The 18,461-nt window shown below is 38.2% G+C and overlaps 2 protein-coding genes, 1 non-coding gene and 1 pseudogene across 4 annotated transcripts; 3 read left to right on the plus strand and 1 right to left on the minus strand.

The window, feature by feature from the left end:
* Positions 1-5,852: 5,852 nt before the first annotated feature.
* Positions 5,853-8,130, plus strand: LOC145635459 (U-box domain-containing protein 33-like; annotated as a pseudogene). The gene is made up of 4 exons (XR_014113850.1): positions 5,853-6,460; positions 6,973-7,091; positions 7,243-7,358; positions 7,556-8,130. The product of XR_014113850.1 is annotated as a U-box domain-containing protein 33-like (transcript).
* TRNAF-GAA (transfer RNA phenylalanine (anticodon GAA)) lies at positions 7,869-7,941 on the plus strand. Its single transcript has one exon. It is a non-coding gene; the product is annotated as a tRNA-Phe (tRNA).
* A 586-nt stretch (positions 8,131-8,716) lies between the features above and the next one.
* LOC145636509 (serine/threonine-protein kinase D6PKL2-like) lies at positions 8,717-12,268 on the minus strand. The gene is made up of 3 exons (XM_081688087.1): positions 12,086-12,268; positions 10,603-11,625; positions 8,717-9,935 (listed from the first exon to the last, which is right to left on the minus strand). The coding sequence occupies exons 2-3, from the start codon at positions 11,487-11,489 to the stop codon at positions 9,062-9,064; spliced, it is 1,761 nt and encodes a 586-aa protein (XP_081544213.1). The 5' UTR covers positions 11,490-11,625; positions 12,086-12,268; the 3' UTR covers positions 8,717-9,061.
* Positions 12,269-14,303: 2,035 nt separating this feature from the next.
* Positions 14,304-15,404, plus strand: LOC145637359 (uncharacterized). Its single transcript, XM_081688814.1, has one exon. The coding sequence runs from the start codon at positions 14,304-14,306 to the stop codon at positions 15,402-15,404; it is 1,101 nt and encodes a 366-aa protein (XP_081544940.1).
* Positions 15,405-18,461: the final 3,057 nt, after the last annotated feature.

The following is an 18,461-nucleotide window of genomic DNA, read 5'->3' on the forward strand; positions in this document are numbered from 1 at the left end:
GTGTTATGACTAATTTATAGTTGTAATAGGAGAGAGTTAGTGATGCTTGAGTTAGGAGGAGCCGAGGAAGAATTGGGAAGTACCTTTAAGAGACCATTTTGAATGTAAACAAGGAAGAGAGACATAACTCTAATAGGATCCTTTTGATTTTCTCATAACCATGAAAGGCGAGTGAGTAAAGGAGGGACAAGGAGGAAATATTATGATTCCAAGAGCACGTAATTTAATCAAATAACTAAGGCAGATATGAGCTTAGTGTGTTATGACTAATTTATATTTGTAATAGGAGAGAGTTAGTGATGCTTGAGTTAGTTCAGATCTCTTGCTTATATAGTCAATAGTATTGACAATTAGTGACCAGAGTTTAAATTTGGGTGAAAATTTGCTATTAGTTTTATTATCTCTTGTTTAGCTGAGGTTGGGGGTACTGTTTTACAAAACGGGAAATATATATGTCAATGAATAAGTGAAATGTTGAAGTTTGAATCAATTTGATTGTTGTATTTGTAGGATTTTGGATAGGTATATGCAAATAACATGTAAATCCTTTAAGCAAAGTTGCTTGAATCTATCAGCTAGCCCTGATACAACTGAGCTGTAGCAACTCTGATCTTCCCTTCCTCAACAGTTAGCTATGCTTTACGCACCTCCTCTGGCCGTTGTACTAGCCATTTGGAAAATCTCTCGATATTGAACTTACGAGGTCGAATATGCAAACTATTCTCTGCAGACTCAATGCCTGATAACCAACCAATTTTTTTTATCCTGAGAAGTATGGTTACCTTATCACATCATTGAACTCTTTTTTTAGCAAATACTAATTTTTAATTAGCTGGTTATTTATGGTTAATTTTTGATACATTGTGCAGGAAGGGAGATTTTGTTTGCAGTAATCAAGCCCAATCAATGTGTTCCTCTAATTTAAATATCGAGTGCTATAGTTTTATCCGTGTACAAGAGTAGCTGGGTACGTCCTTGACACACACGAGTCTAGATGTTTGGGTTAACATTCGAGGTAATCCTTTGCTTTGCTACTCAAAAAAATGATATTTATTTTATAAACTTTAGTGTGCTCCTAAACTTACTTCATGATCTTTTAAATTAAAAAAGATACGAAAAAATAACAATAAAAAAGGGTGTAATAAACGTAGGTAATTGCAACTGACAAAATGCTAAAAATCTAACATGATAAGGACCATTGCCATTGAATCAGCACAAATTTGTAATGAGGTATAAATGTTAATTAAAATAAGATATTGGACCAAATTGGCTTGTGTTTGAGGTAAACGACTTTTGGGATTAAAGCTTTGATTGATTGATTGACATGTGTACAAATGAGTGAGCTTAGTGAGATTGGCTAATATTAAAGTAAAATGCAATTGGAAATTAAATATCTTACCATGATCAACTTGCAAATCTGTTGTTACTTGTTACCAAATTGCCAATCATGTTGCTATAATGTGTAGTTCCTACTGATTTTTTTTTATTGATTCTTACCTTTGTTAGGGCGGCTAAGCTACCTGGGCACCAAGTTCTTGGTGAAATTGCAAAACTCCTAAAAAGAAAGGTTGAGTCTAATTAGAGACAAATTTTTCAAGGATGAGGTGGGTGGTGATATTTTGATAGGAAGTAGATGTCCCTGTTCCTGTTTTTTGGAATTCTCTTGAGAAATATCTTCTTGTTGTCAACGATTTAATTAGCTTTTCTATTTTCCCTTTACTCATGTTATTTGCATAATTTCGCATAAATTGTGTGGAAATTTGAGTGTCTGAATTTGATCATTGCAATTCTAATAATTTTTCTTTTAAAGCATTGTGATCTTTAGTTTTTGAGCTGGTTGATATTGTTAAGCTCAACTGTGATATAGATGTTGCATACTACTGTAGTATCATTTTGCTCAACCCGTGTAAAATCTACCTTGAAACTTGTCTATCTTAAGCATAGAAACACTTCCAATTTTGATATACTTCTTGTGTTGAGTTAAGGTATGGTATTAATAATTAATGTGTGCTGTTGTTTGAGCCCTATCTTGACGCTGATCTTTCTCCAACTGTAAATTTGTTTAGTTCAGGTCAGTTGATATGCCTGATCTATGTCGTCCATCCATCCAAGATATTTTTTAAATTCACACATACTTCGTATATATTTATCCAACCAATTTGGTCAAAGCATATAATTTTAGGAGCTATGAAAATTGCAAGAGAATATTATGTTGGTGTTTAAAATTCTTGCTCTTTCTCAAGGGGAATGGATGTCAATATATGGTCTATGGTGTCATGTATATGATATTAAATACCAAGACTTTCTTGCTCATATACATGATGGTATTGGCTTAATTCAAATTGTGTAATGGATAAAGTTGGAAGTAGTAACACTTAGTTTATCAACGTGGTTTGAATCTGTCTACAAGTATACTTTAATGGAAATGTTTCAAACTACTTTTATGAGCTTCTCTGCTTCTTGCTGCCGGCTGATTATACACTATTTGTAAGCCGGGACCTCTGAAATGGTCTTATTTCTAAGTAGCAACATCTTTATCATAGGGTTCATATGTTCTATAATATTAATGGCTTTACTATGTTAACTGTATGGCAAATGGCCTGTTGCCTTTTGGCTCTTTTTTAATGTCTCCGTGCATGCGACTTTTAAGGTAACTTCAAATGAGGCCAGTGCTTTAAAACTACTCGAATTTTGTAAGGAGTAATTTTCTTTTGACAACATAACGTCAATGATTTTCTTTGTTTGACTTCACTCTTCAGTGTTGTTGACATTTTAGAAGCTTTTTTATAACCTGATTGCTTATCTATTATAGTACTATATCAAGTATGTGATGTGATTCACACTTGAACTATGATGACTTTTTGCTATGCATCTGCAATGTCACTGATCAATGATTTTAAATAAGATTAATGCAGTTATCAATTAGTGATTTTGTTTGGTATATTGATAGTATTGGGGCAATTACTGTAGTATGTTATGTTAATATTTGCAAATTAGTTTTTGCACCATTTGATAGTGTTGATCAATTTTGTTGGGATTCATGCATTGTCCACATGACTGTTGAATCTAGCATGAACTTTCATATGCTTTTAGAGGTAAACATGAAGTGATATCTGCTATGTTTTGCAAAGCCATTTCAAAAGTGCTATCTGCATTATCCAAATGACTTGAATCAAGCATGAACTTTCATATGTTATAAACTTTGCAAGCTTATAAAAGGAGAGGGAAAGAGATAAAAAGATCACTTTTAAGAGACCATATCAAGAGTGTGCTTGGGGTAAGGAATATAAAACCCTTCAAAAGAGTGACTAAAGAAGGTCAATGGTGGGTTTTGGAAAAATCGTTCAAATCGTAAAAATAGAGTTATAGGGAGGGAGAGAAAGGGGACAATAAGATTGGGAAAAATCATTCAAACCGTGAAATACAGTTTTAGGGAGGGAGAAAGAGGGGACAATAAGGTTGGGGAAAATCATTCAAACCGTAAAAATAGAGTTATAGGGAGGGGGGAAGAGGAATCAATAAGGTTGGGGAGGGGATAAGAAAGAGAATATGAGACAAGAAAGAGGGACAAATACGAGAGAGAGTAATGAGCCTTTAGATTTGAAGTAATTTTTGATGGGTAATTTGAAAGCAAGGAGGCCGAATGAGATTAATGAGGCTACCAAGATGAGGAGAGGAAAGCTTAGATTGAGGTTAAGGTTGCTGCTGCTAGGTTGTTGCAGAAAATGTCTGAGTAGGCATGAGAGAAAGGAAAGGTGGTGGTAGTGGTAGTGGTACAATGTAGAGTAGTTTCGTTTCTAAGACGGGTGTTAAGAAGGTTGGGGAAACTATGGGAGTTTTACAAAGAACTCTGGCTATTTCTGAGAGAAAGTGAGAGTTCTAAAAGGATTTCTAACTTTCTAATAGTCACACGACATTTTTATTTCTATCAATAAGACTCTAAACTAATCTGCATATTCAATTGTCAGTGTATGTGCAATTGTGCACTAACATATTTTTCATTTTCAAGGTTAGAACAATGATATTTCTTTCTTTTAAATTAAGTGTGATTAGAAATATTGCGAGATTTGTGTTTTTCAGCCTGCAATTAGTATTTTATTTTACATCACAATGCTGGAGTAAAAACTGCTAGATGTTGTAGCTATAAAGTATAGAGACGTTAAAGAAATTTGTAATCTAAGGTTACAGCTCTTTCAGGATTTTGTGAGGATTTCATCCTTTTTTAACAATACCACAACACAGTACTATAGTCCAAGTACAAAATATGCATGATATTAGTAAAATGCAGCAAGATAATTTAAACATAACCACAAAGGTGCTATAATTCTAAGCTAACTTTGAAGGATAAGATGCGGGTAACTGATTACATCCAGTATTGTGTATCATCACTTTAATTAAAATAAAAGGTATGAAAATCAATTCACATGTACTCCGTAAGTCCGTATTTATTTTCCCTATACAATCATAATATAAATTGTGAAGCAATGACGAATTTAATAGACCAAATGGATAGCTTGTTAGAATCACATGAAAAAAAGATAAATATTGCTAAGACAACCGTTCAAATTTATGTTATAGATACATCGTAATATCGTATATAACACTTCAGCAAAGAACGCAGGGAGCCAAGGAGTACGAGCTTGTTATTTCACATGAAACAAAGTATTGAAGGTCTAACTCAACCAAAAACTTGAATTGATGGTTGAAGCCCATAATTATTTTTATATACTCTATCACGCAGTCACACCTCCCTATATGAGAGAATTTTGGAATTGAAATAGCTCTAATACCATGTTAAAGGACCAACTCAACCAAAAGTTTAAGGTGATGGCTGAACCCCAAAATTAGTTTATATACTCTTTTTTTTTTTACAAGAAATTAGTTTATATACTCAATCACAAAGTATGTTGTATGACTTTTTTTTTTTTTTTTTTTATGTATGTATATATATCCTACTATTTCTAAGTTAAGATCAGTGAGGAAGGCTGGAAGGCAGGCTAGGAAAGGTTAGGGACAAACAATAAACCTTTGTAATAAAATAATACTACACATTAATTATACAGAGTAGTAACACAATATATTAAAGTGTTAAAAAAAAACACAATATATTAAATTAGGAGTTCATGTAGCTGTCATGACGAGTTCTTTGGAAATAGTTCTCCGTGATTCTCTCACGTATTCGCATATTCCTTTTTTGAACATTGACATGCAGTTTTCTGGCCTTGAGACTTTTTCTTCAGGGATTTTTCTCACTAGAAAAAAAAAAAAAAAAAAAAAAAAAACCCAACTATCCATGACACTTGACTACAGATTATGCAACTACAGGTACCTTATGCGACCGTTGTAAACAAGTACCATGGCGCATTCAGGTTTGAATAATTTGGTTGTTACCGAGTGAATGGGAAAGAACAGTATATATTGTCTAGTGCGGGTAATAGGCACAACTAGACAAGCAGCTGATAATGAAAGTAAAGGTAGAATTAAGAATAAAAATAAATATCATACTAGCTAGGCCCACGTTAATAGATTTTGTTTAGACCTTTATGTTGCTAATTAAAGGAAGGGATTGAGATTATTCAACAACTTTTAAAGAGTTGATTGTACTCTCTTGATCAAATATTTCAGGCCACAGAGCAACAAAGTCAGCACCAACAGAGTCAGCACCATCTAACTTCCTTGATCAGACATTCAGACTATATCAAAACTTTGATACTCATATAATATAATCACAGGAAATTTTAATTTCAATTCCCTGCCCTTCCCTACATTAGAGAGGCATATCATAGGATAAGATTTTATTATCAGCAACTAATCGCCTTCTTAGCCTTCTCCTATAACTGCTCCTCATAAGTCTTGTTTACTTGGATAGATAGATAATACAGTATATTATCATTACATCTTGTCGGTAGAAACTAGAGTCAGGCCAGAATCTAAAAACAAATTAAAGATATCAATCTCATCAAACTAGTGTCAGCACCTTCAACCTCAAGCTCGTCTATGGAAATCACATCCCCTAGCAGGCCTGATGACAGCGATGCCAATGCCACTGCAACAGCCACAGTTGACCATCATCATTACACTCCTTTTGATTCCATACACAAGAGCAATTATGATTTTGGTGGTGTGAGCGAGATCATTGAGATTATGGAGGAAGATGAGGAGAATCTTATTGCATCGTCACATAAAAAAAATAAGACTAGCTTTATTGGGAGATCAGGAGGGCAGCAGTTGACTACTATCAGTGAAGGTGGCATAATAACTAACACCACAAGTTTGTTCTCTATTGATATCCACAATAATAGTGGAAGATCATCTGATGATGTGGTGTATGTTGCGGTGGGCAAGAGTGAATCGAGCAATGGTGCGCTTCTATGGACCCTCAAGCATTCTGTTCATCCTGGGACTACTCTTGTTTATCTCATTCACGTCTTCTCTGACCTCAAATTCATTCCAAGCCCTTGTAAGCACCTCATCTCATTAACTATAATACACTTGTTTCCTAATAATTCTTCATCTAACTGCCTTGCCATGTCGTCCAATTTTTATTTTATTTTTCCTAATAATTACTTGGTATGTATACTAATATTATTGGATAATTTAGCTCCCTTGGTTATAATAATTTGCTTTAAGGGAATCTGGAATCTGATCTGTAAGACTGTAATTAACTAATTGGTGGCATACAGTAAATTATATTTATCCTTTAGGAATTAGGGAGTTGAGATCCTCTAGAGTTTGAAAATTATAGAGTTGTAGAGTTGTGAGAGTGAGAGTTTTAAATTATTTTTTATTGAACTTTTATTTTTTATTTTGAAATGCATGCAAGATGAATATTAGCCATTGATCTTTTGTGGAGGGTCTAGATTTATTGAACTCTATAGAGTTCAACTCTAGAGGATCCAAACCCGGAATTAGGAGTTAGTACATGATAATAAATGCATTTTGCTGATAATGAAAGAATGATTGCAGTTGGAGGAGGGGTGATACCAAAGACTCAAGTGAGTCCAGACCTTGTGGAGAGTTACATGGTGCAGGATACCAGAAAGAGGCGGGAATTACTTAACAAGTACGTTGATATCTGCACTTCACATCGGGTAATCAATGAATGCTAATCCCATAAACTTGGATTTGGTTAAGTGCTCTTAATTAAGCCAGCTTATGTACTGGGCTAATTAGTAGTATGTAATGCTTGTATCTAGCAAGAAATGCTTAATTACTAATGTAAACAATGGTGAACATTTACAGGTACAGGTAGAGACTATACTGATCGAGAGTGATTTTGTGGCAAATGCTATCGTGGAGTTGATTTCTGTTCTCAACATTCGCCAGTTGGTTGTAGGAATGTCCAAGTCCAACTTGAGGTATTACAGACGCCAGCTATATATAATTAAGCTAGTAGTAACCCACTGTACAGGTCCTGATTCCTGAAAACAAGATTAAAACTAGTTAAGCTGACAAATATATAATGCTCCCTATATTTTGGTTAAATAAATAAATGTCAAGGGCGTATAATCTGTTCACAAAATTGTAAAGAATGGTGCATGGTGTGATCTAACAGGAAACTGAAAGCAGGAAAAGGAAGTGCGACAGTAGCAGATCAGATAAGGCAAAATGCAGATGAGGGGTGCGAGCTCACAATTGTATGTCAGGGCAAAAAACTGAATATGTCTGAGCATTATCGAACTTTTGAATATCATCTGCATTCAAATTCTACTTCTTCACCAATAGCTGCCTCTAGCGAAGGCCGTAATCAATTCGACGAGCAGCAACAGCAGCCTCCTCCACCCCACGGTTCCTTCTCTTGTTGCTTTAAAGGTTAATGTTTTTCATCGTCCAAGTATCAATTTTATGTAAGAGGAAAAATACAAGAAGCGGGGATAGCTCAGTTGGGAGAGCGTCAGACTGAAGATCTGAAGGTCGCGTGTTCGATCCACGCTCACCGCATTTTGTCATTATTTTTCGCAAATATGGCCGCCGTTCCTCCTTGAGAGCTGTGACTTGTAAAGAATGTATGCAACCTCACACTTGACTACTTGAGTAGTTCACTTCACTTTTAAGTTGTTGTATCTGTACTCTGCTGAGGAGTACTATTGTATATCTGTTCCATACAATAATTCCATTTAGGAGACATTCAGTCCGACAAATATGCAATAATAATATCAAGTAATATGTACTTATTTAAATGTCTTTAATTAATACTCCAAATCCTACTTTGATCTACTGACTTTAGACCCTAATTATGACTCCCAGCCCTTTAACAATACAGAATTATGTTACTTTAGTCCTTAATCATGCACTTGTAGTCACCCTTGCCTTGGTGAGTTGGTGCAGTACAGCCAGCAGAAATTTTGATTCTTCAGCATGTGCAATTATGCTGTTTGTAAAAGATAATTCTAGCTTTTTAAATACACTGCCATTTTTATTCATTCTTCTTAATAAAGATCATTTATATGAATTAATCTTTTAAAAAAAGAAGACACCTTTCAAAGAGTATGACCTAGAGTTTACATAATTAAAATTGTACATAGAGAAGAATTTCATCCAACAAATTTTAGATAATGACCCTTAAAAACAAATGGGTCACTCTCTTCATGAGTTCATGGTGTCAGGAGTAACGGAGTATTAGCAATGGCTAATTTACTCCGCAATAACTCATGTATCTGACTTCAATGAAATGTGAACAGCAACAGGGTTAATACTTTTGAAAATTAAAAAGCTCTGAAACAAATGGAGCACATCTTAAGATACATATATATTTTACCTCTCTTTCAAGTATTTGGAGAGTTCATACCGCACCCAATACATTAGTTTAAACATAAACACATTACAGGCAACAAACAGTTATGGCCCTTGCAGGCCTAGATCAGCATATTGCAACCATATCTGCTTCTGCCTCCTCAGTACAGGGCACTCCAACTCCACCGCATTTCTCCCAATTTGTGCTCACTAGATAATTATAAAGATCAAATCTTTTTGGCAACAATTCTCCTAATCCAGCAGAGTGCGAAACATATACGGAAAAAAAGAAAAAAAAAAGAAGAAAATTGGAACAAACATTGAAACCTCAGAAGAAATCAAATTCAAGGTAATTGTCAGAACCCTTTTGATCAGGTGCCCTCATAGCAAGATCAGCTTTTTCATGAGAGGGAGGAGGAGCTGCTGCCTTTTCAATAACAACAGGCTTCGGTATCTCAGGGGGTGTAGCACACCGTATTAGTGCCCAGTTGACACCTTCAAAAAATGGGTGTTGCTTAATCTCTGTTGCCCCTCTTTTGTATGCCAACCTATGCTGTGGTTCTTTCACAAGCAACCCCTTTATTAGATCCCTGCCTGCAAAACTTACAGCTGGGGATTCAGGAAATCTTAGAGGTTGCCCCACAACATTGAACAGAGTAGCACGGTTGCCCGAACCCTTGAAAGGAGTTCTACCGAATAAAAGCTCATAAAGAAAGATCCCGAATGTCCACCAGTCTACTGCACTTCCATGACCTTCCCCTTTGATGATTTCGGGTGCCAAATACTCATGGGTACCAACAAAAGACATTGATCTGGCACTGGTTGGCTCTGCCATAAGCTCAGGGAGTGGATTCACTTGGTTTCCAATTTCATTCTTTGCCTTCTTATCTTTCTTGGACCTACTTGTAAAAAAACGTGGCGAGAAGCATGTTGTCGGCGCAACACATGAAGGCTGGATGCAGGAAGGCTCAATACAAGCTGGCTGAACACAGTAACCTTGATCTTTTCGCAACGGCTCCATCTCATTCAATGATGACTTCACTAGTGTTGGACTCACAGCACAACGAAGGGAAAGATCAAAGTCTGAGAGCATTATGTGTCCATCATCTCTCACAAGGACGTTCTCAGGCTTGAGATCACGATACACAATCCCAAGCATGTGAAGATACTCCAGCGACAGGAGGACTTCTGCTACATAAAATCTACAAGTGTTGATTGCAAAACAGAAGTCAGCGTGGTTGCATCACACAATGAAAAAAAAAAAAGTCCATGTCCATGTAACAAAATGGTGACGGTTAATCTTTCCTAATCAAAAGTTGAAGCACAGAATACAACGCTGGTATTGCTTGGATCTTATAGTGACAGGAGTTCCTACAAGAGTACAAGCCACAGGTGAACAAACTCAGTGCCTGAGATATCTAAAGGAGTTGTTGTGCAAGGCTTAGCACCAGTAAACAAACCATATAAGGAACCCTCATTAACAAAATTATGAATGATATTTTTTGAACTTTCAGAGATGTGATTGGTCAACTACCCGCAAATTGTGGTTAAACACAGAATTGTACCATGGAGTCTCAGTCCTCTACCATTGCAGCACAGGGAAAATTGGGCAGCACTCTAAGTTAGCTTGCCAGTATCAGATTGTGGAATGAGTAAATTTAAGATCTTGAAATGTGATTCAATTCAGACATATTGAGTGAACATACCGAACAATAGCATGTCAGTAGAAAAAATAACCTGTCCTAGCAAAGATATACCACAAACAAAATCCAAATGCTCAATGGGAAAAAAAAATGGACAGAACAATAAACAAGAAAAGTGACACAATGTATAAAGTTTAATTAGTACTTGAGCTGTAGGTAATCTTACTTTACTGCTTGTTCAGTAAAATATTTCCCTGGCTGCCTCTGCCTAAGAGTATGCAAATCTCCACCCGGGCAGAATTCCATCACCAAGCATGAAAATTTATCGGTCTCAAAGTGGGTATACAGAGTAGGAAGGAAAGGGTGGTCCAGTGATTGAAGAATCTCTCTCTCTGTCTGAGCTCGTAGTAACTTCTTGCGACTAGCCAAAGATGCTTTGTCCATTACCTTCATGGCAAAGTAACACTTAGTTCCACTCAGCTCAGCAAGGTAAACACTACCAATATCCCCGCATCCCAACCTTTTGAGCAGTCTAAAGTGGCTCAACCCCAACATTCCATCTCTCGCACGGACTATTTGAATAGCTTCCCATCTGACATCATTCCCCTTGTGAGGCTTGCTAATGCTGCTACTAAAGCTGCTGCAACTGCTCTCATCACTAACATCGGTGCTAGTGCTTCCTCTACACAAACTACTCTTGCCACTTTCAACAAAATCAAGCCGGCCACTTGTTTTGGCACTTCCACTTGTCTTAGCAAGGCTGCTTGTTCCATCACTAAATTTAGCAGACACTGAACTGTCTTTGATACTTCCATATTCTGATGTTTTCTTCTCATGATCAGTGGATAAATCCTCCAAAATCCTAGCTTCATTCTCAACAGGATCTATGCCAGCCGAAGAGGGCTCAACACCGGACAACAAATTGAGGGATGCATTTTGGTTGGTGGATTTAGATTTATCAGGATGCTTGGAGGCAATTTGTAGGGAATTCGCAAAGTGGTCAGTGAATTCGGGTTTAGATTTGGTGGAGGCGGAAACCTGGGAAGGAAAAGCCGAACGCCCTAGTCGATGTTGGCGATCAGAAGATGCTTTAGCAGAATTATTGGAAGCCATAGGAAGTTAGGAAAGAAGAAAGGGTTGGAACATCAAAGTGATGGTATACAAATGCAATTGAATCTGGGTTCAACACCCATTCTTCTGAAAATGACAGTAGTAGCTCCCATAATTATGATGTTCTGTAGTCCACCTCCTATCCAAATTAAGAAAGCACAAAACCCATAATCAAACAACATAATTAATCTTATTCTATAAAAATTATATGAGGTTGAGTTGCATGGACTGATTCATAATGCAATTTTTATCTTTATTTTAGTAATAGAATAAAATCAACAAAAATCACATTCAATTTTAATTTCAATGCCCATCAACAGAAATTAGGAGACAAATGGGTAAATTACAAAATCAAATCAGAAAAATAGAAAAAGGAAAGGAATAAAGGAAACCCAAAAGAGGGGGTGAGATTGAACAAGGAGAAAGGGATCCAGTGAAGGAACTTCAACTTGAAGAAGAAACCAAATTAAGAACAAAATGCAGATTAACAAATACTTCGTATAAAATTACTGGGTATGAGATTAACATATTTAATCAAACAAAAGAACAGATCTTTAATTCATGAAAAAGAAGAGATCCCAGAAAAGAAAAGAAATTACCTGATAAAAAGTAGTATGAATCTTCAAGGTTTATGCTTCAGGTGGGGATGTGCAGAGAGTATCAAAGAATGAGTGAGAAGAGGAGAGAGAGTGAATTAGAGGAGAGAGAAAGAGTAAGAAAGTAAAGAGGTAGTCAAACCGATATTATACTACGGAGTGCTACTGTACTGCACAACAGGTCACTGAAACAATGCTACTCGTAGTAAATTGGAAGAAAGAGACTATATAAACAAGGGTTGAGAGAGATTTAAAAGTGTTTGGCAAGGGTAGGCCGGTCAATTTATGCGGGAGTTAAATTTTGCTATTTAGTGGTACAAAATACACTCTTAGTGATACAAAATATAATTTCAGTAATATTTTAAAGGGTTTTTCTATACAGTGCCCCTGAGGTATTGACTTTTATAAGTTGTGCCCACCCATTTTCAAAACTCCACATTGTACCCCCAAGATACCTTTAGTGTCTACGATGTAACCCTACTCTAATCCCTCCGTTTACTGAAGTAAACTTTATGTTAACTTCAAAATAAATAAATTAAAATTAAAACAAAAAACAAAAAAACCCAAACACCTCTCTCTCCTCCCTCACAACTACCCACCACTACACTTCCAGTCCCACTGTTGGGCCCATATTATCACACGACTCATTACATCTAGGGCATCAATCCAAGGCCAATAAGTCAGCAAGAATATGCAAAACGGCTTGATTGAAATAAACAAGGAAAGCAGCATCAAGCATATCAATCAAGGAGATACTTGCCAAAGATACACCTACAGAGCAGGAAACAAGATAAATCAAGAAGATCTTATGCATTTCAAGGATATTCTGAATATATTTGTAAACCCTAGAGATCCCTAGATATAAATAAGAAGAATTAGACATTTGAACGATCATGTACGTTCGCATATACATAAATATAAACAATTTGCTCTACTTTTATCTACGGAATTGCATCCCTACTGAACAAGGAGGCCTATTCTTGCTCAGTATTGCATCTCTAAACTCATCTTCTTTATATAATTGAATATTTACTGCTTGTTTATTGAATACTTGTTGATTTATTATCATTCTTAGTTATTTTATATGCTATTGGTAGAATGATTGTTATTACCCCTCAAACCTAGCAAATTCTTGAATGTCCTTATTGAGATTTGCCTAAACAATTTGGCGCTCACCGTGGGGCTGATAATCAATTAACCTACCAATTCGCCAAAAAACCGAGACAAACACCATGACTGGGCAACCAGTACCTTTTACCATTGCCGAAATTAATGAAGGAATGAACGCATTCCGCCAAACTTTAGACCAGCAGAAAAGCCAAATTGAAACGCTGCTGGCTCAAAAGATCCAAACTGAAACCAAACTCACCAGCCTTACCAAACAAAATGAAGCCCTTCGTAGCCAAATACAATCAGTTTCATCTAAAACCATTAACACCAGAAAGAACACTGAAGGTATAGCCATGCAGCTTGACTTATCCGGAACCTTTCACACCCCTAACGGGGAAAAAGGATCTAACAACAGGGATGATACCCTGGATCTAGACTCTTTGGATGCAGGAACCCCCAAGAAGGACGGTCAGGAAGGAGCCGAAGAGGGAAAAGTAGAAAAGATGGTCAAGGAATACCTCAAGACAATCGAGGCTAAAATAGCCAAAATCCCTGGAATGCCGAAACCCATGGAAGAGGAGGCAGCAGATGGCTATATAGAATCTCCATTCTCAGAAGAGATCGCCATGGTAGAAGTCCCAAAGAGGTTCAGCACGCCCAATATGACCATGTACGATGGAACAACAGACCCCGATGAGCACGTATCCCTTTACAAACAGAAAATGATGACAAGCTCAATCCCTAGAGACATCAGATAGGCTATCATGTGCAAAGGCTTTGGAGCCACATTATCAGGTCCAGCTCTAACCTGGTTCATTAATTTAGATAATGGGACTATTCGATCTTTTGCAGGAATGGTGAACCTATTCAAGGTCCAATTTGCCAGCAGCAGGAAAATCGAAAAACAATCTTCAGATCTGTACCGCGTTGTGCAGAGACATGGTGAATCCTTGAGAGATTATCTTAACAGGTTCAACAGGGAGAAGATTGGAATACATAAGTGTGATGCTCCCACAACAATCGAAGCGTTCAGAAGAGGATTGCTAGACCATAGTGAGCTCTACAAGGAGTTGACTAAATATCCCTGTACAACCTTTGAAGATGTGCAAGCATGGCTCAAGTCAGATTTGAGGAAGATGCATATGCAAGAAAGACTCCCGAGCCAGATCGCCAGTCAAGAAGGAACAACAATTTTCCCAGAAGGGACCATCGATTCAAGCCGTATCAGCGTTCTCGCTTTGACGAGGGAACAGTCAATGCTGTCGAAGAAGAATTTTCTGATTGGAGGGAGGATCCTGAACTCCCACCTAAGTTACATGAGTATTGCTTTAACGTTAACCCTGTAGGGGTAATTAGGACCCTAAATAAGATGGGAGATATTGTACAGTGGCCTAGGAAGAGTGACAGGCCTGGAGAGAAGAAAGATCCATCCAGATGGTGTGATTTCCATTCAGATATCGGTCACACTACTGACGAATGTGTCGCGCTCAGAAAGGAAGTGGCGTACTTGCTAAAAAAGGGTTACCTCAAAGAGCTCCTCTCAGATAAATCTAAAGCTTATGGGAGGGAAAGAGAATCCAAGCAAGGAGGTCCCCCTCCTCCGCCTCCAATTGTCAAAACCATCTGTTTCATATCAGGAGGATCAGAAGTATGTGGCTTGACGTATTCTGCAGCAAAGCGGCATGCGAAGGAAAGTAATAAGGAACAACCTGAAAGGAGGGAGAAATCCAAGATAGACATTCCCATCATGTTCGAAGAAAGCGATGTAATAGAAGGCCATCATGACGGCTTAGTGATTTCACTCCCAGTTGGGAACTGCATGATCAAGCGAATCCTAGTGGACAATGGAAGTTCTGCAAACATCATCATGCTCGACACTCTGAAACATATGAACATAGACGAAAAGAACATCATCAACAAGTCAACAATGTTAGTAGGATTCAGTGGGGAAACCAAGAAGACAAGTGGAGAGATTACATTAGCTACGTACGCAAAAGGAATCAATCTACAGGTCAAGTTCCTAGTGATTGACACTCTATCCTCGTACAATATGATCTTAGGCAGACCTTGGATACATGAGATGAAGGTCATCCCCTCTACATACCATCAAGTCATTAAGTTCCCTACTAGGTGGGGCATTCAAGAAATCAGAGGAGATCCTAGGGAAGCAAAAGAATGCTACAAGATCGCACTAAAAGCAACATCTTCATAAAAGAGTTCAGCATAGCAATCAGAGGGTCAGCTGGGCCAAGAAAAGTTAAGCATAGCAGAAGAACAAGAAGCTACAGAAGTCCAGTTGAACCCCAAACATCCAGACCAAAATGTCAGAATAGGATCAGAGCTGAAGTCAGAACTCAGGGAACAAATATATGACTTCTTAGAAGAAGAAAAAGATGTATTCGCTTGGACCCATGAAGACATGAAAGGCATCTCTCCAGACGTAATTACTCACAAGTTGAATGTAGACCCACTACACACACCAGTAAAGCAGAAGAGAAGGAAATTCACGCCAGAAAGAAACAAGATTATTAATGAGGAAATCCAGAACCTATTGAAGACTGGAAAAATCAGAGAAGTAAAATATCCAGAATGGCTTGCTAATGTAGTAGTAGTAAAAAAGAAGAACGGAAAATGGCGCATCTGTATAGACTTCACAGACATCAACAAGGCATGCCCAAAAGACCCGTTCCCTCTACCTCATATCGATGCCATGGTAGACGCTACAGCAGGGCATGAGTTACTGTCCTTAATGGACGCGTACAGTGGATACAACCAGATCCTCATGCACAAGGACGACCAAGAGAAAACCGCTTTCATTACTAGCTAAGGAATATATTGCTATAAAGTAATGCCTTTTGGATTGAAGAATGCAGGAGCAACATATCAAAGGTTAGTGAACAAAATGTTTGAAAAGCAAATAGGAAATACAATAGAGGTCTACATAGACGACATGGTAGTAAAATCCAAAAAGGCGGAGGATCACGTCAGAGACCTTGGAGAAGCATTCGCCATCCTTAAGTAGTACGGCATGAAGTTGAATCCCACAAAATGCACATTTGGAGTACAGTCAGGAAAGTTCCAAGGATACATGGTTACCCAAAGAGGAATAGAAGCTAGCCCAGACCAAGTCAAAGTCATCCTAGACCTAGAGCGACCAAAGTCGAAGAAGGAAGTACAGAGCTTAACAGGGAAAATCGCAGCATTGAATAGGTTCATTTCAAAGTCCTCAGACAAAAACAGAGCCTTTTACGAAGTATTGAAGAAGAATAAGGAATTCAAGTGGGAGCAGGAGCACGACGAAGCATTTTAGAAGCTGAAAGAATACTTGGCCAACCCGTTGATTCTCTCTAAGCCCAAGGAAGGAGAACCACTCCAGCTATACCTCGCAGTGTCTGAAGGGACGATCAGTGCAGTCCTCACAAGAGAAGAAGACAAGGAGCAGTTCCTAATCTATTACGTAAGTAAAACCCTACTCAGTGCGGAAACAAGGTACGCGTCATTAGAGAAGATCATTTTAGCCTTAGTTACTGCTTCAGTGAAGCTACGCCCGTACTTTGAAAGCCATTCCATACGAGTATGCACCAACTACCTCATCAAAGCTATCATGAGAAAGTCAGAAATGTCAGGAAGGATGGAAAAATGGGCCCTACATTTGAGCAGATACGATATACAGTACGAACCCAGAACAGCAATCAAATCACAAGCTGTGGCAGACTTTAGCCCAACCCTTGAGGAAGAAGCGCAAAAAGAAGTATTGGCACTACAGGAACCAAAAGCTACATAAAAGTGGATACTCCACACAGATGGCGCAGCAAACATACGCGGAGTAGGCCTAGGGATAGTACTGACATCACCCCAAGGAGACAAGATAGCACGAGCAATAAGGTGCAACTTCAAAGCCACTAATAATGAAGTTGAATACGAAGCGCTGATCACAGGATTAACCGTTGCAAAGGACATGAAGATACAACATCTAGAGGTAATTTCAGACTCCTTACTCATGGTAAATCAAGTCAACGGGGAATATGCGGTAAAGGATGCCAGGATGGTAGCCTACCTGGAAGTCACGAAGAGGCTCATTAAAGAGTTCAAGGAATTCAAGATAGATCAAGTACCCAGAAACTTGAACACTGAAGTAGACGCACTAGCAAACTTGGGATCAAACATCAACCTAGAAGAATTTGGAGCTATTCCCCTAGTGCACGTACTTTCTCCAGCCATAGAGAAAGAATCGACTGTGAGCGTCTACAAAGTTCAAGAAAACCCTACAGAGAAAGAAAGTAACAGCTGGACAGCACCACTGAAAGAATACCTCTTGGACACGACGAAACCAACAGGGAAAGTAGCAACTCAAGCACTTGCTCAAAGAGCCTCCAAGTATTGCCTAATTAGCAATGTACTCTTCAAAAAATCTGCAACATGCCCCTTCTTACGATGCCTAGAAGTAAAGGAAGCCCAGCAAGTTTTACAGTCTTTGCACAGCGGAGAGTGTGGAAATCATTCCGGAGGAAGGAACTTAGCCAACAGAGCACTTAGAATGGGATACTACTGGCCCAGCATGAGAAAGGATGCAGCAGAATTCGCTAAGAAGTGTCTAGCATGCCAGAAGCACGCACCCTTGACGCATAGGCCATCAGAGGAACTACATCCAACACTGACGGCTTGGCCATTCATGAAGTGGGGAATGGATATAGTAAAGCTCCCTCCATCGTCAGGACAAAGAGTATACTTCTTAGCAATGACAGACTATTTTTCAAAATGGATCGAAGCAGGAGCATACAAAGAAATCAAAGATAAGCACGTCATATCGTTTATAAAAAGAAACATCCTAAGTAGATTCGGGGTACCAGCAGAGATCATTACAGACAACGGATCCCAGTTCATCAACAATAAGACTACCAAGTTCTGTAAGGAATGGAACATCTCCCTCATTACATCCACACCTAGGTACCCACGGGCAAATGGACAGGCAGAATCAAGTAACAAAGTCCTCATAGGTAACATGAAGAAAAGGCTGGAAGGTGCAAAAGGGAGATGGGCAGACGAGCTACCCAACATACTATGGGCAGACAGGACGACCCCAAAAGGCGCTACAGGTCACACCCCATTCTCGTTGGTATACGGATGTGAAGCAGTGATCCCAACAGAGGTAGAAGTCCCCACAGCAAGATATGGGTTAATGACAGAAGAAAGGAATCAAGCAGAGCTAATTCACAACCTAGACACAGTGGAAGAACTTAGAGAAGACGCAAGAATGAGAATGGCAGCA

This window comes from Chenopodium album, chromosome 6 (genome assembly GCF_948465745.1).
Source record: "Chenopodium album chromosome 6, dcCheAlbu1.1, whole genome shotgun sequence".
In the NCBI taxonomy this organism is placed as follows: domain Eukaryota; kingdom Viridiplantae; phylum Streptophyta; class Magnoliopsida; order Caryophyllales; family Amaranthaceae; genus Chenopodium; species Chenopodium album.